Here is a 25,834-nt window from a genome sequence, read left to right on the forward strand (position 1 = left end):
CTTACATTTTAGAAGGTGGTGGCATAGAGCGAATTTTACATCACGCTAGCCAAGTGCATGGGGAGAACAGAAGAGAACAAACAAAGAATAAGACCAACTAACACCTACGTATTTAAGGCTTAGATGACCTGAAACAAGCTGGTTGCCATGGAACTACCATTTAATAGCAGCATATAATACGGATCTCACAGAATTCAGAGTGCTTCCTCCCCCCGCAACTTTTTAATGCTGGTGAAAGTGCCACACTGACAACAGTAGAAAATGAAATCTATAAAACAGGCACATCACCACAGACTAGCTTCCCCAATGCTGCCCTCCTAATGTACCTCAGTGTGATTAGCCATCTAAGGGCAGCTGAACAAACATACCCAATCCGTCTTGCTGCCAAGAATGCCATCCAGTGTATTTGTCAATGCCAATTGGCACAATTCCGGTCCAGTTGTTTGTTTGTTTCATTTTTGTTTTTTTAAAGGTTCATACCCTGCCACTAGGAACTGAACTAAGACCATCAGCTTTTTTCCCACAGGACCAAACAGCCATTATAAACTGACAAATTTCACCAGCCAGATTACAGCCAGCAGCCAACCCGCTGCATCATCCAGGGCCATTCAGTGCAGTATAATGAAAGGCATGGTTTGCAGTAAACCCCCACATCTCTCCAGCTTACAACGCTTATTCGCATGTGGGTTTGGGATTTTTTGGTTCCTAGAGAAAAATAATTTAAAATCTCTCACATTTGCACCAACCTTTCCGCTACTAAATAAATAAATAAAACACCAAGAACAATTTAGACTGAGAGAGTCAATGGGAGCTGAGTGCCACACCCACTTAGGTCCCTTGGAAAATTCCAGCCTTAGAGCTGAGCAAAAAGCATAGCTACACTGCATATTGAAGCAATACATCATTAATTTAGGTCCAGACCAAATTATGATTAGAACAGAGATGGATAAATAACAAGATCTAGAGAATAATGTCATTATTGGCCATGAAGGACTTTATCTGAGCAATACCGCTGAAAACAAATGAATGGATCGGGATTGTACTGATAAAAATCATAACATTTTTATGACACTCACTGAAAAACACAGCACACTTATATTATCTGCTCTATAAATTGATTTTTTCATGGTTCTCTTGTCAAGCCACTGAACAAACTGACAGGTTTCAGAGTAGCAGCCGTGTTAGTCTGTATCCACAAAAAGAAAAGGAGTACTTGTAGCATCTTAGAGACTAACCAATTTATTTGAGCATAAGCTTTTGTGAGCTACAGCTCACTTCATCTGAGCTGTAGCTCATGAAAGCTTATGCTCAAATAAATTGGTTAGTCTCTAAGGTGCCACAAGTACTCCTTTTCTTTGAACAAACTGAATAATTGCTTAAGGAACTATGATAGAGATGTAACCCATTTTTGTGATTTTTTTCCCCTCATATTAAAGTGTAGTGAGACTCAGGAAAGTAACTCTATCAAAAGAACATTGTGGTGTTCTGTTTCCTCACCATGTTTTCAGGTATAACTGGTTCGATTTACAACTCTTAAGGTGAGTTCAGGAACCACTGGCACTGCAATTCAACCTGGGATCTGCAAGACCAGTTGTGCTCTGACTCAGACATAATCCCCAGCAACGCAGATCCTGCAATCAGAATGTACTGCTGCTGAAGGGTTTTTTTAAAGAGGCATGAGGCAGGGGGAAAAAATCCTGCTCGCTCCTCTGCGGATATATTGGTTCTGCAGAATAAAGTGGAGCAAAACTTTGTATCGGTGAAGTCAGCAGATGTGACTCAAAGACACTCTGGACCTGATTCTCCACTGCTTTATATCTTGCATTGACATTTGCATCTTGCAAACTGGGCATAAAACACTGCTGTGGTGATTTGGTAGCAGTTTGCATCCAATCTCCACAGTTGTAATGACAACACAAAAGACACAGAACAATGGAGAAAGACACCCTGAGTGCTATCTGTTGACTTCACTGATACAAACAAGTTCTATCCAACTTCTCGTCCACTGTAACCCCTAGGTCCTTTTCTGCAGAACTGCTGCTACATGGCTCTGGGAAGAAGGATAAAGGAGTTTGAGGTGCAAGTGGTGTTCTCATCCATCCTCCCCGTGGAAGGAAAAGGCCTGGGTAGAGACCGTCGAATCGTGGAAGTCAACGAATGGCTACGCAGGTGGTGTCGGAGAGAAGGCTTTGGATTCTTTGACCATGGGATGGTGTTCCAAGAAGGAGTACTAGGCAGAGACGGGCTCCACCTAACGAAGAGAGGGAAGAGCATCTTTGCAAGCAGGCTGGCTAACCTAGTGAGGAGGGCTTTAAACTAGGTTCACCGGGGAAAGGAGACCAAAGCCCTGAGGTAAGTGGGGAAGTGGGATACCGGGAGGAGGCACGAGCAGGAGCGCGTGAGAGGGGAGGGCTCCTGCCTCATACTGAGAAAGAGGGGCGATCAGCAGGTTACCTCAAGTGCCTATATACAAATGCACGAAGCCTGGAAAACAAGCAGGGAGAACTGGAAGTCCTGGCACAGTCAAGGAATTATGATGTGATTGGAATAACAGAGACTTGGTGGGATAACTCACATGACTGGAGTACTGCATGGATGGATATAAGCTGTTCAGGAAGGACAGGAAAGGCAGAAAAGGTGGGGGAGTTGCACTGTATGTAAGGGAGCAGTATGACTGCTCAGAGCTCAAGTATGAAACTGCAGAAAAGCCTGAGAGACTCTGGATTAAGTTTAGAAGTGTGAGCAACAAGGGTGATGTCGTGGTGGGAGTCTACTATAGACCACCAGACCAGGGTAAATATGGCAGGCGACCAGCTTGGCTTAACAGTGAAATCCTTGCTGCTCTTAAATACAAAAAAGAAGCTTACAAGAAGTGGAAGATTGGACAAATGACCAGGGATGAGTATAAAAATATTGCTCGGGCTTGCAGGAGTGAAATCAGGAAGGCCAAATCACACCTGGAGTTGCAGCTAGCAAGAGATGTTAAGAGTAACAAGAAGGGTTTCTTCAGGTATGTTAGCAACAAGAAGAAAGTCAAGGAAAGTATAGGCCCCATACTGAATGAGGGAGGCAACCTCGTGACAGAGGATGTGGAAAAAGCTAATGTACTCAATGCTTTTTTTGCCTCTGTCTTCACGAACAAGGTCAGCTCCCAGACTACTGCACTGGGTAGCACAGCATGGGGAGAAGGTGATCAGAGCTCTGTGGAGAAAGAAGTGGTTCAGGACTATTTAGAAAAGCTGGACGAGCACAAGTCCATGGGGCTGGATGCGTTGCATCCAAGAGTGCTAAAGGAGTTGGCGGATGTGATTGCAGAGCCATTGGCCATTATCTTTGAAAACTCATGGTGATCGGGGGCGGTCCCAGATGACTGGAAAAAGGCTAATGTAGTGCCCATCTTTAAAAAAGGGAAGAAGGAGGATCCTGGGAACTACAGGCCAGTCAGCCTCACCTCAGTCCCTGGAAAAATCATGGAGCAGGTCCTCAAGGAATCAATTCTGAAGCACTTAGAGGAGAGGAAAGTGATCAGGAACAGTCAGCATGGATTCACCAAGGGCAAGTCATGCCTGACTAATCTAATTGCCTTCTGTGACGAGATAACTGGCTCTGTGGATGAAGGGAAAGCAGTGGACGTGTTGTTCCTTGACTTTAGCAAAGCTTTTGACACTGTCTCCCACAGTATTCTTGCCAGCAAGTTAAAGAAGTATGGGCTAGATGAATGCACTATAAGGTGGGTAGAAAGCTGGCTAGATTGTCGGGCTCAACGGGTAGTGATCAATGGCTCCATGTCTAGCTGGCAGCCGGTATCAAGTGGAGAGCCCCAGGGGTTGGTCCTGGGGCCGGTTTTGTTCAATATCTTCATAAATGATCTGGAGGATGGTGTGGATTGCACCCTCAGCAAGTTTGCAGATGACACTAAACTGGGAGGAGTGGTAGATACACTGGAGGGTAGGGATAGGATACAGAGGGACCTAGACAAATTGGAGGATTGGGCCAAAAGAAATCTGATGAGGTTCAACAAGGACAAGTGCAGAGTCCTGCACTTAGGACGGAAGAATCCAATGCACCGCTACAGACTAGGGACCGAATGGCTCGGCAGCAATTCTGCAGAAAAGGACCTAGGGGTTACAGTGGACGAGAAGTTGGATATGAGTCAATAGTGTGCCCTTGTTGCCAAGAAGGCCAATGGCATTTTGGGATGTATAAGTAGGGGCATTGCCAGCAGATCGAGGGACGTGATCGTTCCCCTCTATTCGACATTGGTGAGGCCTCATCTGGAGTACTGTGTCCAGTTTTGGGCTCCACACTACAAGAAGGATGTGGAAAAATTGGAGAGAGTCCAGTGGAGGGCAACAAAAATGATTAGGGGACTGGAACACATGACTTATGAGGAGAGGCTGAGGGAACTGGGATTGTTTAGTCTTCAGAAGAGAAGAATGAGGGGGGATTTGATAGCTGCTTTCAACTACCTGAAAGGGGGTTCCAAGGATGGCTCTAGACTGTTCTCAGTGGTAGCAGATGACAGAACAAGGAGTAATGGTCTCAAGTTGCAGTGGGGGAGATTTAGGTTGGATATTAGGAAAAACTTTTTCACTATGAGGATGGTGAAACACGGGAATGCATTACCTAGGGAGGTGGTGGAATTTCCTTCCCTAGAAGTTTTTAAGGTCAGGCTTGACAAAGCCCTGGCTGGGATGATTTAGTCGGGGATCGGTCCTGCTTTGAGCAGGGGGTTGGACTAGATGACCTCCTGAGGTCCCTTCCAACCCTGATATTCTATGATTCTATGATTCTATGATACTCCTGTTCACGCTGCTGAGCTGATACGTAATGAGCAGAACATATCTGGAATCAAAAATATAAACTGCTCCTTAAATGGTATTTCTTCTAGTCATTCCCCTTGTCTTTCATGTTCTTGTTCTGCTATTTAGTATCATTTACGGTAACAAAAATTAAGGAAATGTATCCCACAATCCCAAGGGCTGACTTTCTTTGTCCTCAGGACAATCAAGTTTGGTGGGTAGTCAAGTCCTCCCACACTGCATCGTGAACAATGGGCTAGAGCAGTTTGGGAAGATGCTAGGAAGTTTGGGATATGGGTGATTGGACTCAGGCCTCATAATGCAGTCTAGATGCTGCAGCTCCAGGTTGGGACCAAGGGTTCAACAATTCCTAACCTGGGATTACAAATGAGTGTAGATGTGCAAGCCCTAGGTTAACAAACCCAGGGTTTGCAACTTGAGTTCTACTAACCCTAGGCTTACATTGCAGTGTTGACATACCAATAGGCCCAAACTGACCCCAAAGGAAGAACTCCACTCACAGCCCCCCAAACTGTGCAAACCCATGGAAAGTTGTGAATCCGGCTACCACACCCAGTTAAGTGATTCATGTGGAACAGAGAAAGGACCCAGAAAGCAATTATTCAATATACCAGAAGGGATGGCAAAAGAGGAAGAATCAGGTGAAGAAAGAGGAGACTTCACCTCTCACCTACACTGGGGTCTCAAGTCATTTGAATGAACACCAGGCCACTTGTTGGTTCCTTTGTTCAAACTTACTCAACACTGGCATTTTCCCTCCTGTAATATTCTACACATTATATGGGAAACTTGCCAGGTGGATGAGGCAGCATGAATGCTCAAAATGAAGTCATAAGAAAGAAACTGGAGAGGAACTGGCCCAGTCTAGATACTTACATGCCTCCTATTCACTATCTGTCTTTCTTTTAACTCTTGAGAACGTTGTGCCCATACACTACAGCTGCTTTGTAACTTGCATGCATGGTATACTCCGCCAGACACCATATGAGTTAAAAGTCCCGGAAGCACTACAAGAGTTACCACCAAAGAATAATGTCAGACATTAGAGATGGGAAAGAACTGTTATATCATATTATCCACCTCCCCCTGAAGGATATAGCTTTCATATAGAGGATGCTTCAGATATGGAACTGAGAATAAATGCTGCATATAGTTAACTTGATTTCCTATTCTTAGTCTAGCTGAAAAGGTTTTTCCCTTCAGCAGATGGAAAGATACAGTAATGCACCACAAAAACAGCATCATGAAGCCACTGCATATAGCAGAAGATGAACAGAAATTGGCTTGAGCTGCAAAATTTGAATCCAGAGGCAAATTTTAATCAATGTGTGGGGGTAGTCACATGCTGAGTTTTGGTTTTGACCCATCATTAAAAACAACCAGCCAAATTCAGCTATGGTGTACATGGGCATGACTCCACTTGAATTTGACCCAGTATTCCCTTGAATATGACATCACTACAGAAATATGAACTACATAATAACACCACAACACATTTATGCAGCTTCTTTCATCCAAAGATCTCTGGATATTTTCCAGCACTGATTAATGAAGCCACACATGTAAGGTCAGTACCACAGAATCCATTTAACACACATGTACATAGAAAGTTGTCTCAGTTCACACATGGCAAAATCAGGAACAGAACTCAAAAGTCATACTTTCCATTGTTCCATAACCACTGGACCACATCAACAGCCACAAGAAGAGAAGAGTTGCTGTAGCATCACCCCATCCCCAAACTAGACATAGGCGTGCGGTACTTGAGTCATAACATGAAACTTCAGGTGGTGTTTAGGTCCTCGGTGGAAAAGGGTTGAGAGCCACCAAGCCTAGCGTATGCATTCCACTGTCCACAGAAACTGTGCCTTATGGCAGAATGGCAACTTCATCATCTGGGATTTTATCTGCACTCTTTGTTTTGTTTTTTAAACTTAGCATTCCTATAGTACCGCGGTTCTTAACCAGGGGTCCACAGCCCCTAGGGTGGCTGTGAGCTGGTTTCAGGGGGCTACAGGGCCCCGAATCCTGGTGCCCCCACAAGGCTGAAACTGGGAACAGAGCCACGGGGCTGAAGCCGTGAGCCCCACGGGGCTGAAACTGGGAGTGGAGCCGCGGGGAGCCCTGAGCCCCAGCACTCCCCCAGGGCTAAAGCCCCGAGCCCTAGCACTCGCCCTGGTCTAAAGCCCTGAGCCCCGGTGCCCCCATGGGGTGAAAGCCCCAAGCTCCCATGCCCTGCCTGGAGACTTGAGCCTTCCTCACCCTGTGGTTGAAACCCCAGCCCGCCCAGTGGCTGAAGTCCAGAGCCCTGAGTGCCCACACACACACACACACACACACACACATATATATACCTGGTGGCTGAAGCTAGGAGCCCCAAGGCCTCCCACTGGTCCCTGGCGTTTTTTTTAGTATGTTTTTAGTATGGGGGGGGGGAGAAGGGCCTCTACTAATGAATTAAGTCGCACAACACTCCTGTAAGGTAGGTCAGTATTATTATTCCCACTTCACAAACAAGGAGGGAAAAGCAGAGAGGCATTAAGGGCCAGATTTACAGTGGTATTTAGGCACCTAAAGACACAGATAGGCATCTAGTAGGACTTACAAAAAACAACTAAGCAGGTTAGGCACTGATCTCCCATTGACTTTTGCACATCGGCAACCTAGGACATAGATGGGACTACAACCCAGACCTCTCAGTACTGTGCTTTAACCAATAGACCATCCTCGGTCTTTTGACTTTCCCCTATTGCAGATAATGCCACATGACTATGCTTACCTGTCATATTAATATATTTTCAGTTTTATTTCTGTTTATGATCTCTATTAATATGTGTCAGGGTTGCACCTGCTTGCTTGTCTGAGTAAGAATTATCTGAGCTGTCAGTAAAGAATATTAAAGTTGCTTGATTTTTTTTTTAAATGGGAAGTGACAGGACCAATTATAACAGTTGATTCAATGTCCTGGATTGTGAAGCTCTCTAAAGCCTTTTATCTAGCTCTATCTTTTAATAGGCTAGGATTTATGTCTATAACATCTCTCTGAACAACATGGTCTCACAGCTTCTGCTAAAAGTACACTGCATTAGCCAGTGCAAATGTCAATTCTGCATTAGAAATACGAATATAACAATCCAAGTCTGATGTACTTTTGTTGGCCAGCTTCTGTTCTCGGTTACTTCAGTGTCAATCTGGAGCAACTACAGCAAACTGGAACAGCTGAAATCAATAAAATTACTCAAGATTTACATTGGTGTAAATGACAGCAGACAACTCTCTTTTTCCTTTCGACATCTCCTACTTAAAGTGATGCACGAAGAGTTTTCTATATATCTAGGTTCTTACATGGCCCTTATCACTCTAGTATCTGAGCACCTTGCACCTGTTTACCTTTGAGAAGTTTTCTGTTGAAACTTCAGCTCATTCCCGACTTCTTTTCTACACGTGAGCTGATTCTTGCCTGGTAAAAAGCACAAGCCCTCCCCAAGTCAGTAAGGTGGGACATTAGCTTGGAAAAGAGACGACTATGGGAGCACATTATAGAGGTCTATAAAAGCATGAATGGTGTAGGGGAAGTGAATAAGGAAGCGTTATTTAACCCTTCATGTAACACAAGAACCAGGGGTCACCCAATGAAATTAATAGGCAGCAGGTTCAAAATAAGCACAAGAAAGTAACTTCTTCACATAACCCAGAATCAACCTTGAAACTCATTGCCAGGGGATGTTGTGAAGACCAAACTATAGCTGGGTTCAAAAAAGAATTAGATAAGTTCATGGAAGATAGGATAGGTCTACCAATGGCTATCACCAAGATGGTCAGGGATGCAACCCCATACTCTGGATGTCCCTAAGCCTCTGACTTCCAGATGCTAGGACTGGATGACAAGGGATGGATCACTTGGTAATTGCCCTGTTCTGTTCATTCCTTTTGAAGCATCTGGCCTTGGCCACTGTTGGAAGACAGGATACTGGCTTAGACGGACTGTTGGTCTGACCCGTATGGCCATTCTTATGTTCTTATTAGGTTTTCTCTCACCCTTTCAAACCTGTTATTTCCTTTATTATAATTTCTAGCCCAAGTAAACACAGATTAAAAAAAAAGGAACCTATTAGGGTGGGCCAAGGAGGTATAAATAGAAGTATAGGATTGAAATTAAATAAAAAGAATATTTACACTGATATCAGGACAAAATTCCTAATGGCAAGAGCAATTAGACAATGCAATAGTCTCCAGGGAAATGGTGGGGAAAAGACTAGATTGAGCAAAGCCCAGGAGGATGGAATTCTGTTGCGAATGATCCTGCACTGTCCATGTAGATAGACTAACTATTCTACTCCCTCTTTTCTTTCTATGATTCATCAATTCCACTTTATCTTTAAGCAGCTGGGTAATAAGAGTAAAAATAAAGTAATAGCAATAGTGCATAGATAGTCCTTTATATATTCAAAGTCTTTTACAAGTGTTAACTAATTAAAATTAATTAGATTTACAGTCCCAGATGGAAAGTTATATAAATATGTCTAAAAGAAGCTGGTGATGACCCACCACCCACCTTCAAGAGACAGCACAGTCCAGTTTATAGGGGCACTGAACTAGGATTCAGGAAACCTGGGTTCTAGCCCTGATTTTGCTACTAAGATCTTGTGTGACCTTTGACTAACTCTGTTTCCCACCCTTTGTGTTACCTATAGACTGCAAACTCTTCTACATAGGGATTTTCTCTTACTGTGTAATGTATATACTACTATGTGACTAGTACAATGGAGCCCTGACCTGTGTTGAGGACTATTAATGAGTTCAAGGCCAGAAGGGACCACCAGATCACCACGTCTGACCTCCAGTACATCACAGGCCACCAACAGCACCCAGCTCCCACACACTAAACCCAACAACCAAAATTAGACCAAAGTATTACAGTCCACAGCTGTATAAAGGTACTATAATACAAATAATAATTAGAGTGACGCTATCTTTACATTCCCCTCATCAGGGCCAAGACCCAAACATATACAATATGTTCAGTATTTGCTAGTCTCCCAAACCAAAACAAACAAACAAAAAAAACCCCCAAGATCATTCTCAAATGTGGGTAGGTCACTGTGTTGTAGCATTTTGAACTACCAACGCTCCACCCTTTTCTGAGAACTCTTACATATCAAGCATCATAAATGTAAGCATATTTCTGGGTAGTAGAATAACATAGTTGGGCAGGCATTTTTAATGGGGTATTCTGTTAGACCATAGGGATATAACCATGTTTCTATAATATTCTAACACTTGAATAATGATACCTTGCACTAACAGAACAACCTTCATTTGAAGATCTTAGAAGGATGTGGAAGCCTGAATTCATTTTCACAACACTGCTGAAAAATATATTAGGGTCTGATGCTGCCCTCATAGAAACCTATGCCGTAACTGCCATTGACTTCAGTGGTGCAAGCTCAAGCGTTACAAACAGAGAAACCAAAGTAACAGAGTTTAATAAAGACCAAGATGTGTAGATCCAGGTACCAAAACTCAAACGATTTTCTCCAGAGGTACAGAGCACCCATAACTCCTATTAACGTTGGCTTGGATTTGTGAGTCCTCTGCATCTCTGATGATCACGCCACTGCTTCAGGTGCCCTCAGGTTTTGAGAGAGAGCAAGAGAACAGGGCAGGAATAGAACCCATAGAAAATTAAAGGAGAGAGCAGGTTAACTGTCAATTCCAAGAGCCTCTGTTCAGGGCTCCTAATCACATTGCTACTGATGTTAACTCTCCATGTTCATTTGCATTGTTAAAAAGAGTCTTTTCTTTTGTTCCTCCTGGAAAGTGTAATTAGACGGCAACTATATTGTTTAAATTGGAAATTTATGTGAAAATTAAAAGGGATTCCTTATGAAAACTTGATTTTTTTAATCCAAAATCACCTCTCCACATGCACTCTGCCTCCATCCTCTAAAAAAAAAAAAAAGGCGGGGGGGGGTATTTTAGTTCTTCTCCCTGGTTACATAGGCTGTTTGTCCAAAGTAACCGTTCTTTCTAAATGTGATATCTGATACTACCAAGGAAAAGAGCAAGAGAAATCATTGATCTATTGCAATAGGAATGCCGAAGCTCTGGTCTCAGATGTTTTACAGTCAAATCAAATCCAAGAGTCTCATTATCTCAATAGATTTTTCTCAGCACAGCTAGTGTTAAAAAAAATTCGCTTTTCAATTCAGCCAAGAAATTTGAACAACAAAAATACATATTAGTTTAATTTAACCTATGCAAGTTGTTTGGTGATTAAATCTGGCATAAAACTCAATACAAAGATTTCAATGTGAAAACACCAGAAAAGGGCCTTGGAAAGTTCATTGCAAAATCTGTTTTTTATAGTTTCCTTTTTTAAAAAAGAAAAAAAAAGAGTGATTGACACATCTACAGAAAACTATAGGAACTGCTAAGCCAGACAACACACATCAGTAGTTAGATTAGCTAGATTTATGAGTCAGAATGATTTTTGAAAATGATGACAACAGAAATATTTTGATAGCTAGGCTATTTGATTTGTCATTAAGTAATATATTTGCAGCTACTAACATTATTATTATTATTGTTATTATTTATACTGCACCACTGATGTTCAAATCTATTTACAGACTGAAAAAGTACCAGATCCCTGCCCCGAGGAACTCTTTCATTCCTCATCTGATTCATTAACCTGCTTCCTAATAATATCTTTTCAGTTCAACCTTGTTTTCATACTACTGGAAATGACTGGAAAATTAAGTCCTATTAAATAATCATGAGTGTAAACTGTGACTCACCAGTTAAGTGAATGCCATTACTGGCAATAAATTGAGAACCTTATTATAAGCTTTCATTATTATCATACAAACCAAAACAGTGCAACTTTATTTGGTATAAACTGTATCCTTTGATGCTTTACAGATGTAAATTAAAAATAATTCAAACCCATATTCGGCATGTAGCAACATGTAAATACACCGTGTAGGGAATAAAAGTATTTGAGGTGAGTAACAGAGGGAGAAAAGAATTTTTTTTCCAGCTGATATTTGAAAAGAGGTGGATGGTGAAGGAGGCAGGCAGGCTGCTCCAGGTGGCAAGAGATGTAGAGAAGAAGGATTTCACACCAACAGCAATGAGATGGAGAAAGGAAGGATGGTCTTGTGGTTAAGGCACTAATGCAGGACTTGAGAAACCCAGGTTGAGCTCTATGCTCTACCACAGATTTCCTGTATAACCTTAGCCAAGTTAGGGCTTATCTACACTGAAAATGCTGCAGCTGTACCGCTGCAGTTGCACTGTTGTAGAGCTTCAGGGAAGATACTACCTATTCCAACCGGAGCGGTTCTCCCATCAGCGTAGGTACTCCACCTCCCCGCGAGGCAATAGCTAGGTCAATGGAATTCTCCCTCAACCTAGTCCTGTCTACACCAGGGGTTGGGATTTTTCATACCCCTGAGCAATGTAGTTATACCAACCTCATTTCCTAGTATAGACCAGGCCTTTGTGTCTCTGGGACTGTTGCTGCACACCTCATGTAGCCATTTATGCCTGTGCGGAACACTACTGAAGAATGGCAGTATTTTATACTCACTTTGTTCTGGTGTACCAGGTGCCATGCAATGGTGAATTGCCGATTGATGAATTATTATTAATGATTTGCATTACAGTAGCATCCAGGAGCCCCACTCATGGCCCCGGAGCCTGTTGTGCTAGGCGCTGTACAAGCACAGAACAAAAAAGCCCCAAAGCGCTTACTATGAATCATAGAATCAGAATATCAGGGTTGGAAGGGACCCCAGAAGGTCATCTAGTCCAACCCCCTGCTCGAAGCAGGACCAATTCCCAGTTAAATCATCCCAGCCAGGGCTTTGTCAAGCCTGACCTTAAAAACCTCTAAGGAAGGAGATTCTACCACCTCCCTAGGTAACGCATTCCAGTGTTTCACCACCCTCTTAGTGAAAAAGTTTTTCCTAATATCCAATCTAAACCTCCCCCACTGCAACTTGAGACCATTACTCCTCGTTCTGTCATCTGCTACCATTGAGAACAGTCTAGAGCCATCCTCTTTGGAACCCCCTTTCAGGCAGTTGAAAGCAGCTATCAAATCCCCCCTCATTCTTCTCTTCTGCAGACTAAACAATCCCAGATCCCTCAGCCTCTCTTCATAAGTCATGTGCTCTAGACCCCTAATCATTTTTGTTGCCCTTCGCTGGACTCTCTCCAATTTATCCACATCCTTCTTGTAGTGTGGGGCCCAAAACTGGACACAGTACTCCAGATGAGGCCTCACCAGTGTCGAATAGAGGGGAACGATCACATCCCTCGATCTGCTCGCTATGCCCCTACTTATACATCCCAAAATGCCATTGGCCTTCTTGGCAACAAGGGCACACTGTTGACTCATATCCAGCTTCTCGTCCACTGTCACCCCTAGGTCCTTTTCCGCAGAACTGCTGCCTAGCCATTCAGTCCCTAGTCTGTAGCGGTGCATTGGATTCTTCCATCCTAAGTGCAGGACCCTGCACTTATCCTTATTGAACCTCATCAGATTTCTTTTGGCCCAATCCTCCAATTTGTCTAGGTCCTTCTGTATCCTATCCCTCCCCTCCAGCGTATCTACCACTCCTCCCAGTTTAGTATCATCTGCAAATTTGCTGAGAGTGCAATCCACACCATCCTCCAGATCATTTATGAAGATATTGAACAAAACCGGCCCCAGGACCGACCCCTGGGGCACTCCACTTGACACCGGCTGCCAACTAGACATGGAGCCATTGATCACTACCCGTTGAGCCCGACAATCTAGCCAGCTTTCTACCCACCTTATAGTGCATTCATCTAGCCCATACTTCCTTAACTTGCTGACAAGAACACTGTGGGAGACCGTGTCAAAAGCTTTGCTAAAGTCAAGAAACAATACATCCACTGCTTTCCCTTCATCCACAGAACCAGTAATCTCATCATAAAAGGCGATTAGATTAGTCAGGCATGACCTTCCCTTGGTGAATCCATGCTGACTGTTCCTGATCACTTTCCTCTCATGTAAGTGCTTCAGGATTGATTCTTTGAGGACCTGCTCCATGATTTTTCCAGGGACTGAAGTGAGGCTGACTGGCCTGTAGTTCCCAGGATCCTCCTTCTTCCCTTTTTTAAAGATTGGCACTACATTAGCCTTTTTCCAGTCATCCGGGACTTCCCCCGTTCGCCACGAGTTTTCAAAGATAATGGCCAAGGGCTCTGCAATCACAGCCGCCAATTCCTTCAGCACTCTCGGATGTAACTCGTCCGGCCCCATGGACTTGTGCACGTCCAGCTTTTCTAAATAGTCCCTAACCACCTCTATCTCCACAGAGGGCTGGCCATCTCTTCCCCATTCTGTGATGCCCAGCGCAGCAGTCTGGGAGCTGACCTTGTTAGTGAAAGCAGAGGCAAAAAAAGCATTGAGTACATTAGCTTTTTCCACATCCTCTGTCACTAGGTTGCCTCCCTCATTCAGTAAGGGGCCCACACTTTCCTTGGCTTTCTTCTTGTTGCCAACATACCTGAAGAAACCCTTCTTGTTACTCTTGACATCTCTTGCTAGCTGCAGCTCCAGGTGCGATTTGGCCCTCCTTATATCTTTCCTACATGCCCGAGCAATATTTTTATACTCTTCCCTGGTCATATGTCCAACCTTCCACTTCTTGTAAGCTTCTTTTTTATGTTTAAGATCTGCTAGGATTTCACCATTAAGCCAAGCTGGTCGCTTGCCATGTTTACTATTCTTTCGACTCATCGGGATGGTTTGTCCCTGTAACCTCAACAGGGATTCCTTGAAATACAGCCAGCTCTCCTGGACTCCCTTCCCCTTCATGTTAGTCCCCCAGGGGATCCTGGCCATCTGTTCCCTGAGGGAGTCGAAGTCTGCTTTCCTGAAGTCCAGGGTCCGTATCCTGCTGCTTACCTTTCTTCCCTGCGTCAGGATCCTGAACTCAACCAACTCATGATCACTGCCTCCCAGATTCCCATCCACTTTTGCTTCCATACGAATGCTGCATTGCTGCTCTAACCATCTCCTCCCCAACCCCACCCCCATTGTTTAGTGGGAATGACAATACTTCTCTATGTCCCAGGGAAGTTGGGAGGATAAATACATGAATGGTTGGGAGGCGCTCAACAACTGCAGTGATGGAGGATATGGAAAGACAAACTGTGGAAAAAGAAAGGAGGGTGGTGCTAAATGAGGGGGAAGGCGCTGAGAGGGAAGTCGTGGAAGCTAACATTTGTAAAGTAAACTGGCGCATGCCAGGGAACCAGTATTGTATGTGAACTGGCTACCCCCCAACAATCTGCCTTCTTGCAGGTCTTTGATTAAACAATATTTTCAGACCTGCCCTGGATGTTTAGGAGGCTTAAGGCAACCTGACCTCTGTGGTACCTGGGCAGTAGTTTTGCCTGGTTTAGTGGACCAGTGACCACTTCAAAATCTGATATCTGATGAAGCATCGCGGCTAGAAAGTAATGCTATAAATCACTTCAGCGCTGGGAAGAATTCCCTCTTTCAGCCAATGATCAGCAGTTTTTTTTCCTCTAGCCTTGCTGATTCACTAGTTATCAGACCTTAATTCTGATTACCATCTTGCCTTTTTTCCCCTCCCATTTCAATGCCCTATTACCATTAATACTAGACCCAATGTTCTATACTATCTAAGAGCCTAAAATCCACTTTGCAACTTGTAGAAACCCATCATTTCTAACTCTAGTAAATGCTGGTTTCTAAAGTCAGGCTGCAAGATAGCAATCAGAATGACCTGATTTTAAAAACATGAGTATCACCGTAAAAATATTAGGAAGAATAAGTTATTGATCCTGGATCAATAAAACTGTGTCCATTAAAACTTCTCAGCAGTTTCACAACATGTAAAGAAATGTTAGTATTTGTACCTCAGCTTTGAGTCCTCCACCCAGAGAAGTTGTTGTATGTTCCATGCTGTTGTGACATCACAACCAACTCCTGTATCCAGGTGCTCCAATGGCAATGATCCATAGAGTTTAAGGCCAGAAGAGACCATTAAATCATCTAGTCTGACCTCTGGTATAACACAGGCCACAGAATTTCATCCAGTTATTTCTGTATTGAGCCCAATAACTTGGGTTTGACTAAAAGCATGTGTTACAGAAAACATATTACACAGTCTTGATTTAAAGACTTCAAGAGATGGAGAGCCCACCACTTCCCTTCAAAGTTTGTTCCAATGGTTAGTCACCATCGTTTAAAAATAAAAAGGAGGGGGGGAGCTTATTTCCCATTTGAATTTGCCTGACTTTAACTTCCAGCCATTGGTGCTTATTATGCTTTTCTCTGTTAGATTCAACAACCCTGCAGCACACTGTATTTTATCCATGTGAAGATATGATACCTTGGTACCCATGTATGTCCTCTTAACACAATTAAGCAGAGAGAATATCGAACTGAGAAAAACAGATGATAAAACCCAATATTTTCTCCATTTAACTCCACTCGACAGTCATAACATGTGAACAGGGACTGCTTGTGATGTCAGCAGCAGAATAGAACTCTGTCAGTGAGCATGCCTGTTGTGTAGTGCCCCCTGCTGGCCAACATGGCTGTGCAGCATCCTGCCTCAATTTCCCTTTCACAGGTTCCCAGGAATAATCCAAAGAGGTGTATGTCCAATAACAAACCCTCTTTATTGGGGACTGGTTTATTAACATCAAGTAAACCTAAAGTCAAACCCAGAGCAAACTCTCTCCCACCTCTTCTGCCCCAGTCTCCTCCTGGGCACATCCCTCCTCCCGGAGGTCTCTCTGCCTACAACTGCAATCCTCTCTACCAGGCACAATTTCCCAGGCTCCGCTCAGTCTCTCCCCTTAGCTCACCTGGGCACATCCATTCCCAGGCCTGTAGTCTCATCCCTTTGTAGCCAGGGGGTTGCGGTGTTTCTGGACTCTGAGCCACTGACCTCTCTTCCCAAACTGCTTCCTTAAGGAACCTTTTCAGCAGCAGCTACAGCAACAACTCTCCACCTCCACCCTCAGCTTCCTCATCCTGTTTACCTCTTTATAAGGCCCAGATGCCTTCCCTTATGCCCAAATGGGCAGCACATAATCAGTCACAGGTGCACTGGACACCCACCTTCCCCCTTAAAGGAGCCAGGTGCCCTGGGACAAATTCAAACAGCCCTCAGTCTTTTCAGGGATATGGAACCAGATGAGGGGCAAATATCAATTTTTTCTTTAAGTTTCGAGAAGCTATTGAAATTTCACAGAATTAAATTACAATAACAGGAGTGAAAACTATTTAATAATTTAGGTGGCACCCACAATTAAAGGTTTAATGTTCCATGATTCATCCTGACAGCGAGAACACAAATGCTTTCAAGAGGTGCAAACTTTCCTTATCTTAGGCCATCAGAAAGAAAGTTTTCTGATCAGTGAGAGCCAGAACCACCCATTTACCTGAATCCATCTATCAGCCACTCCCACCTGCACTGCCACCCAAATGCACATGGCACCATCCACTAAGAGGTGTCCTCAGCACTAACACATAAGGCGGATATCTTCCTGCATCAGGTGGAGGAGGAGGAGGTTGGGTGTCTGCTTGCACAAGGGAGGAGGACTCCTCATTGTTTTTACAAGGGAGGAGGTTTATCCATTTCTACTAATACTATAGCATCTTGGTATGAGACCCAGCCAGTCACCCCCAAGCAAAGGAGTGAGTTAGTGATGAGAGTCAGCCTTTGTGAGCATGAGGAGTGCGTGGGTGAGTGTGATTGAGACACAGCATACGTGACATTGTGCATGTGTGCAAGAAAAGCCTTTAGTCTGTGTGTGAGAGACAGAGAAGGAGTGTGAGAGGAGACTGCTTATGGGACAGTCTTTGAGTGAATGTGTGACAGAGTGCGAATGAGTGTGTGGGAGGGGAGGTGAAAAGTAATGTCACAGTGAGTGTCTGAATACGAAAGGAAGAGTGAGGACACAGGACTTGAACAGATAGGCCCTCAGACAGTGCCACCTCTAGGTTCCTTCTACACTGCACTTTACAACCAGGTTGGGACAAAGTTACAGTTCACTTGTGGCCATGCACAACAACGGTGTTATTATAACATAGTTTGGGATTGTCTGTGCAAATAGGGCCATATCTCTTTACTACCAAATTAAGGGAATCGCATTCCACCCCACCTTTTCAGAACAAGAGGAACAGCCCCATAACATAGATATAATAGAGTCTGCTCCCTTCTAAACATGCAAAATGATGGCCCCAACAGAGCTATAACTGTAATGTAAACAGAGCCTAAATTCTACAATGATAGATGCTTTAGAAATGCAGGATGATTAGATCAAACAGACCAGCTGACCAACCTAAGGCTTTCTCCCCTTCCCAACCTCTGTTCATTCCCTCTGGGGCACCGGGCATTGGCAACTGTCGGAAGACAGGATACTGGGCTATACGGACCTTCGGTCTGACCCAGTATGGCCATTCTTATGTTCTTAACCTAATGCATAGATAGCATTCTGCATCTCATAATCTCCTGGAATGTCACATTATCAGCTTTAAAAATGACACTGACCTGGCTTTAAAATTTCAGGGGGTTACAGAGAGAATGGTATTTAAATGATTATCTATTTTCTTAACAGGTTCCATTGCTATTGTGAAACTTTACATCTCCCAGTGGCAAGTCGAGGCAGTTTTCCACCTGTCCACGTAGGTGAATTGATTGTCTAGAGCTACAACAGGTGAATTTGTTGAACTTTGTAAAGATAAACAGTGGGCCAGCTCCTCAGCTAGTGTAAATTGATGTAACTGTACTGACTTTAATGCATCCATGACGATGTCCATCAGCTGCGGAACTGGGCCAGTATTTATCACTATGTTTTTGTTTGGTTTTAGGGGAAATATATTTCCTTCTGCATTGACTTTCCTCTTTAACTGGACTCTTAGTTATTTGTCCCAACACAATATTCAGGAGTGAACACATGCAACTTCAAAAATGGGGATAAAGGGAGCAACAAAGGCACTACCAAACTTACCTACATAGAGTCTGGTTCACCACCATGTTATTCTATTTTTACACCACTGGATGGGGTGAAACTGGAGTAACACATGGATAAATCAGGATCATAATTTCCAGTGCAAAGTGATGTCAATACAAAACAAAAGAACCCAATTCCTGAAGTCAATGGGAATTTTGCCTGAGTAAGGACCACAGGACTGGGCTCCAAGAGATATTTTTCAAAAGTATTCTCTCACTCTTGCTTTCCTTCCTTCCCATGTCTTCATCTTCTCACTTCTCCTTTTTGAGCATCTTCCGCTTTGGTATTTCTTTTCTGCCCTCTTCATCTCCATTTCTGTCTCCTTCCCCATTTTTCTTCTCTGTTTACATCTCTCTCACACCTCACTTTTTTATCTCTGTCTCTTTATGTCTGTCTCTCTTATGTCCTTTCCTGGTTGCCTCTTTTTCATACTTTCAGGGTTGCCAAGGAGCAGAGATTTACTGGGATTTTGCTGTTGAATAGAAGCTTTTCCCCTGTAGTCCAAGCCCTAGTGTGAAATTGACCAGGGCTATCTTTATGACCCTAGTCAATTTCATGCTGCTACCAGCACCTGGGGAAGTATGATCTAAGCCAGTTTCATACTACAGCCAACTCCTTAAAAAAACACCACTGCACAAGAGTATTCACTGAAGGCAAATGACCAAGACTTCAGCATTCTAACAGGAGGCAGTTCCCTATGTGTCCCTGCTACTGTATTATACCTGAAAAACAGCTTTTCTTTCACTTTATGTCCTGATTTGGGGGTTCTGTGCTTTCCTTACCACAGCTGATTTCATCACAGCCACCTAGAGAGATGCTGAGAACACAGAAAAAGGGCTGCTCTTGTGTTATAGGTGCTTTTAGCCCTTTGACATTTTTAGATAAAAGGTGAAAGAGAAGTACAAAATATATGCACCTTCATCTAGGACCTTTCATCTGAGGGCCGCAAAGTTTTTCAGCTCTGAGGCAGATAACTATTATTCTACACATTTTACAGATGGGGAAACTGAGTCACAGAAATTAAGATCCCATCTACACTATGAAAATCTATTATATTGTGGGATTGGCTTACATATGTCATTTCCAACATGGTTCAGCATTATATTGTAGAAGGGACCAAACCAGGCTTCAGCTTTGTTTGTAAATCATGTTATAAAGAACTCGATCACTTGACCCTCATAGCCTGACATAACTCCCGATTAAAACACTGAGAGCCTGTCCACAGACTTTAATGGGAGGGTCTTCGGGGCCTTGGACCCAGACCCTCAAAGTTATTTACGTTCCAACCTTCCACTGATTTTAATGGAAATTAGGAGCCTTGCCTAAATACCTTTGAGGATCTGGGCTTTGTGAGTTGCACAGCAAATGGCCTAATTTGTCAGAAGATATGAGCACTGACAAGTCCCATTTAAGTCAATGAAATTGGCAGGTGCTCGGCACCTTTGAAGGTCTGTGGCAGAAACAAAATTAGAACTCAGATTTCCTGATTAATATGCCTGCACACTGCTACTAGGGCATGCTCTCTCCGGGAGTGGTAAAGGAACTGATTCACAAATATTGGGTTTTAAATGTAAAAATATTTATAATTGTCATAATAGGGCCAGTCCTACTTTACTTATGCCAGCTCCCTTTGACTTTGATCTGGCTTCCATAATATGTTAATTATTGCTAATTTAATTTGCCTTTTTTTGTGTGCAAAACTTTGCAGTTTGACTATTAAACCAAGTCACATCTAAAAACTTTGTTGCTTACAACTATAGTTAAATAGAGTCCTATAACCAGAGCTTGCAAATTGTGACATTAATAATCTTTAAGGGCACAAACTACTCAGTGGCTACATTTAATGAATTTCAATGGCAACAGTCACACCAGTATATTTGAACCATTGGATAAAATGCACATAGCCACCTTTGGGCTCTAACGTGCTTCCACTGATTTCAATGGAGACAGGATCGATCAGTCCCCAGACGTAGGCAGTCTTCGGTGGCACAACTCATACAATGCGGAGAACTTCACAGACAATCTTCTGTGGTGACAGAGGTTTATAATTAGGCTTGGAAGGATTCGATTTTTAATAAGTAGATGTCAGTAAATGTTGATTTCATCATACACACAAACCTACAAAAATATTTCCATTGATAATCGAAATTTACAAACAGGCAAAGAGAATGTATTAGAATTTGATTTAAATTTACTTCGTACATTTTGATATGTCATGTTGACAATTTGTGTTTTAATGGTTATAAAACTTTAATTTTTTAATCTCAGCATTAAATAACAATTATCTGTCACTCCTATTGTCTGACCCTCCCATAATTTCCCACAACTATGAAAATTTAATTAGATGAAAATAAAAAATGCTTTAAAATAAATATTGATATTATCCATCAAAAAAAATATAAATTGAATTATGCCAAGTCTATTTATAGTGAAAACCACAAGGAACAGACTTGCAGCTTTAATTAATCTCTTCATGTTATGATTTTACTTTTTCCAACACCCTTTGGTGCAGGCAAAGAATTACATACCTATGATGACAAGTAAGGACATGTTTCTTAGTACACCAAATGTTGTCAGTACAAGAACTAGACAAAGAGAATGAGAATAAACTAAAATAATAACATTTAGCACTTATACTGCATTTTGCACCTTGAAAGAGCTGTAAAACATTAGTTTGATTAACTAAACTATGCATTGTACTAAATATTACAATGTCTACTTATTTTATCCAGATGCATGACCTAGTTCAACATTAAATGTCTAGTCTGATCCTTACTCACAGTTTGTTCACAAGGAAACCAGTGAGTTGGTGAACCAAAAATATACTAATGTTTACAGAGAGCCCTCCCTTGGAAGCAGAAAGAAATTGAAATACTATGTTAGACTAGTCTAACTGTATTTTGTAAGTGGCATATACAGTGCTCAGTATGTAAAGTACAACTTAGAATTAATATCTCTTATAGTCATCCTAAAGTTGCGTGTAAAGCTTCTCAAAATACAGCTGCCAGGGACACGCAGAACGTGACTGAGCCAGATGCTCTAGAAGCCTACAGTCAACAAATACAAGCAGTCCATATGCTAACCTCTCCTAGAACTCACAGCCATCCACATTTATAATGTCTTTTAAACAAACTTTTTTTTTAAACAAATACACACGCCTCCTTGCTGAAGTGATAAGTATTTTACTACATCCTGTTCCCTTTTTTTTAACCATCTGTACACGTTTATTCTGAACCTTCAAAAAGTCTAACATTTTACTAATCTTTATGAACAGACACCAAATAAAACAAAACAGTGAAAGAAGCAACAGTTAAACTATGGTAATGTACCAGATGAAACACATCCAACCTGCTCTTATTATTTCTGATATTTTTTCTAGGAAGAGACTGCCATCAGCTTTAGCAGAAAGCATGAAAGTCAGACTCATTGCCCCATCAAGATAGCACTCTCTCTCTCTTTCTCAGCCTATGTATATTTTAAATTACACTTCTATTAATATTTTTGATAAAAACAAACATACTAGTCTGAATACTGAGGTTAGTTGACCAGGGAGTCAGTTGGGGGGGGGGGGTCAATATTAGATATACACCCATTTTCTCTGCATACAAATATATTGTTATTTCTATTACCGATTCAACCTAGTTCTTGCAACACACACAATGGAAAAAAAAAGAGTGAGATACAGTATATAAGCAGGGCTGTCTTTTGGATGCTTTCGTGCCCACCAAAGTGCTGGATAGAATAGCGCACACACGCACATGCACTCACAGTAACACAAACCAAACACACTCACACACTTACTAAAACACATATAGCCACCAATATATGCATACATAGTCTTATATACATACTAATACATATCAAGACATACACCAGCACACACACTAATTCTAACACACTTTCAAACATATATGAAACACCACACACACGAAAATGACACAATCACAAATCAGCAAGCCTTCAAATGCATACAAACGCACCCATACATCCCCAATCCACACAAACCTTCCCAAACACACATTTATGAGACAAACACAAACACACACACTCAAATGCCTACAAACACACCACGATACACAGCGCCCACCTCCTCGACACACACAAAGACACACTCGCGAGACAGAAACAAGACACGCCAACACCCATGCATCCCAGACACACACACCCCGACACACGCTCAAATGCCTACAAACACGCAGCAAGAGACACGCTTTGGCTCGTCCACACAATCGCACCCCACCAAACACACCCTCGGGTGCAAGCTGGCACACGGGCACCAGGCACACACAGTCTCAGACGAATACACACCCCCCATCTGCGTCTAACTCACACACGCAAGCCTGATGGGGATGGATGGGCAGCAGCCAGCCCGCCCGGCCCCGCCAGCTGAGCGGGACGGTGGGTCCGGCTCCCACCCCCCCGCAGCAGCAGGAGGCAACCCGGCCGCACCGGCACTCACGTTCCCAGGGTCTCCTTGAACTCGAAGATCTTCTTGATGTCCTCGGCTTGCTTCTTCCAGGAGGCGCTGCCCTCCCCGTTCTCCCGGGCCATGGCAGCGGCGGCGCAGCTCTCCCGCCCGGGCAGCAGCCGGGGATGCGGAGCCCAGCGCAGGCGGGCGGGCAGGCGGGCAGGCAGCCGGCGGCACGGGCAGCTTTTGCTTTCTCTTGCGCTGCCGCTTCCTCTTTCCCCCCGCTCTTCGTGCTGCCGCGCTCCCGCTCAGACTTCCTGCTCGCGGCGGCGGCGGCTGGGGTTTCCGCCTGGCTCCAGCAGCAGACCCAGCTTCCCTCCTCCGCTCCCGCGCCTGGCTTCTTCCTTCCCTTCTCCCTGCCTCCCCCTTATTTCTCCCTCCTCCCTTTCTTCCCCCCTCCCTTTCCCGGTGCCCTCCCTCTCTTCCCCTCTCCCTTCCCTCTTGTCCCTTTCCTCGCCTCTCTTCCCGGCTCTCCTTCCCCCTCTCTCGCCGAGTGGGGCTGCTGCCTGCCGGGGGGATTTCCTTGTCGGGTTTTATTCCCCCCCCCCCGGGGTTTCCAGCCGAACTCAGCTGCAGCCGCAGCCTGGCTGCAGCCCGCACGCTGCTGCTCGAGTTACTTTTGCTGCCCCCCCCCCAACCCCAAGCAAAGTCCAGAGTCGTTTTCTCTCTCCGAGACTGCGCCCGCCCGGGTTAGTTTTCTTGCAGGAGACTAAAAGGAGGGGGGGGGGTTAGTGCGCGCCAAGCGAGCCGAGCTAGTGCGCGAGAGCCACGGAGCGCGCCCGGGTCCCCCAGCGGGCCCCCCCCCCTTGTCTGAGGCTGCCGCCGCCGCTGCTGGCACCGGCACCGTGGCTGTGGTGGCTGGTTGTTATGGCAATGGGAGGCGGAGGGGGAAACGGTTCCCCCCTCACTGTCCCACCGCGCCGCCCCCCCCCCAGACTCTCCCGCTGCCGCGCCGCCTGTCAGTGCCCCTCCTGACTGACTGACTGACTGGCGATAATTCGCATTGCACCAAAACACGCGCACGTCAAACACCCCCCCCCCCGGGGCCCCGGTCCACACAGAGCCCCCGCCAGCCCGGAGCGGCGGGGGCCGCCTCCCTCTGTCCGCACCGCTCGCGCGGGAGCCCCGCGCCCTGCAGGGGAGAGCCGCCCGCCTAGCTCTGCCCTCGCCCCGCGGCTGCTGGCGGGCGCAGGGGTGAGTGCAGCAAGGGCAGGGATGCGACAGGGACGCTGCAGAGGGCCGGCGAAGCGGGCCTGGGAGGGGTGGTGAGCGGGGGCGGGGAGGTGTGTGCTGGGCGGGGCGGGGGGTCCAGCGCTGGATTTGACTGAACGTGCGAGGAGTTTTCCGCCGCCCGCGGCAGGCTGTGCTGGAGCTGCCCGAGACCCGCGCCCACACCCCACTTTTCCGAGTGGCCCAAGGCAGCTCCAAGGCCTCTTTGCTAAGGGACTGTCAAACAAGGGGGCCAGATGGACACCTGTCCACTGGAAACTGGGGGGCTATCGGTCTTTGCATTGCTGTAGCGCCCAGGTTGGGGGGGGGGCAGGGTGCATTGTACAAGCACGGCAGGAAAAAAAAAAAAAAACATGGCCCAAAGCACTTCCAGTCTAAATAGACAAGAGAGACAAAAGCAGGGTGATTATCCCCATTTTACAGATGAGAAACTGAGGCACAGGGGGACATTATTGACTTACCCAAAGTCACACAATAAATCTAATCTCCTGAATCTCAGTCCAGTGCCTTAGCAGCAAATTCATTTTTCTGCTCTAAAACTCAACCCCCCTGAGTGTCTTTACATAGGCCACCAAACAACCTTCAACTCAAGGGAGGCATTGGTGGCGGGCACTGGGATAGATCATGCAGGTGACAGTCAGGAGACATAGATTCTAGGTTCATATCTTCCACTGGCTCAGTGAGAAACCAGGTTCAAATAGTTAACTTCTCTGTGACTCAGTTTCCCCACTAGTAAGATGGAAGTAAATAGGCCAGTGTTTTCAAAATCAGGTGCCTAAAATGTGACACCTAAATCAGTGACCTCACTTTCAGAGGCGTCTAGTAGCTGGGGGTAGTCCTCTTGCCTCTGTGGGCTTTGGATCAGGCCTAAAATCTGGCTCCTAATTTAGGAACCTAAATTTGGATTTAAGTGTCTAACTTCAGGCACCCGATCTTAAAAATCTGACCAACAATGCTTACCCACATTAAAAAGGCATGTTGATATTTTCACATGAAAAGCACTGTATAAGTGAAAAATATTATTAATTACTACAGCAATTACTACAGTAATGCTACTAATTAGATGCAAAGTATTATTAATCATGACAGGCCAAAGGCTGGATTTCAACCAGCAATTTAGGGATAAAAGTCTCTGTAGCCCATATTGCCAATCCCATGAGCTATCCAGTCCCCCTTAAAATGCAGTAAATTAATAAAGAATACCTGCCTCATGTAATACTACCCTTATCCTTTACCCTCCACTACCCACATGTATGATACTTGCCTTTTTTAATAT

General features: G+C 44.4%; 1 protein-coding gene across 2 annotated transcripts in view; it reads right to left on the reverse strand.

The window, feature by feature from the left end:
- The window catches only part of CAMK1D (calcium/calmodulin dependent protein kinase ID), a 370,342-nt gene extending 346,120 nt beyond the window's left edge, over window positions 1-24,222 (reverse strand). Inside the window, exons 1-2 of one of the 2 annotated variants that reach the window (XM_074942617.1) lie at window positions 24,167-24,222; window positions 23,320-23,416 (exon numbers count right to left, since the gene is read on the reverse strand). In XM_074942617.1, the coding sequence (XP_074798718.1) occupies window positions 23,320-23,411 (92 nt within the window). In that variant the 5' untranslated portion in view covers window positions 23,412-23,416; window positions 24,167-24,222. Of the gene's footprint in view, window positions 1-23,319; window positions 23,650-24,166 lie in introns of those variants that run through there. The other variant, XM_074942618.1, reaches the window with a different exon arrangement.
- Window positions 24,223-25,834: the final 1,612 nt, after the last annotated feature.

The sequence above is a fragment of the Natator depressus genome, chromosome 1 (assembly GCF_965152275.1).
Source record: "Natator depressus isolate rNatDep1 chromosome 1, rNatDep2.hap1, whole genome shotgun sequence".
Lineage (NCBI taxonomy): Eukaryota > Metazoa > Chordata > Testudines > Cheloniidae > Natator > Natator depressus.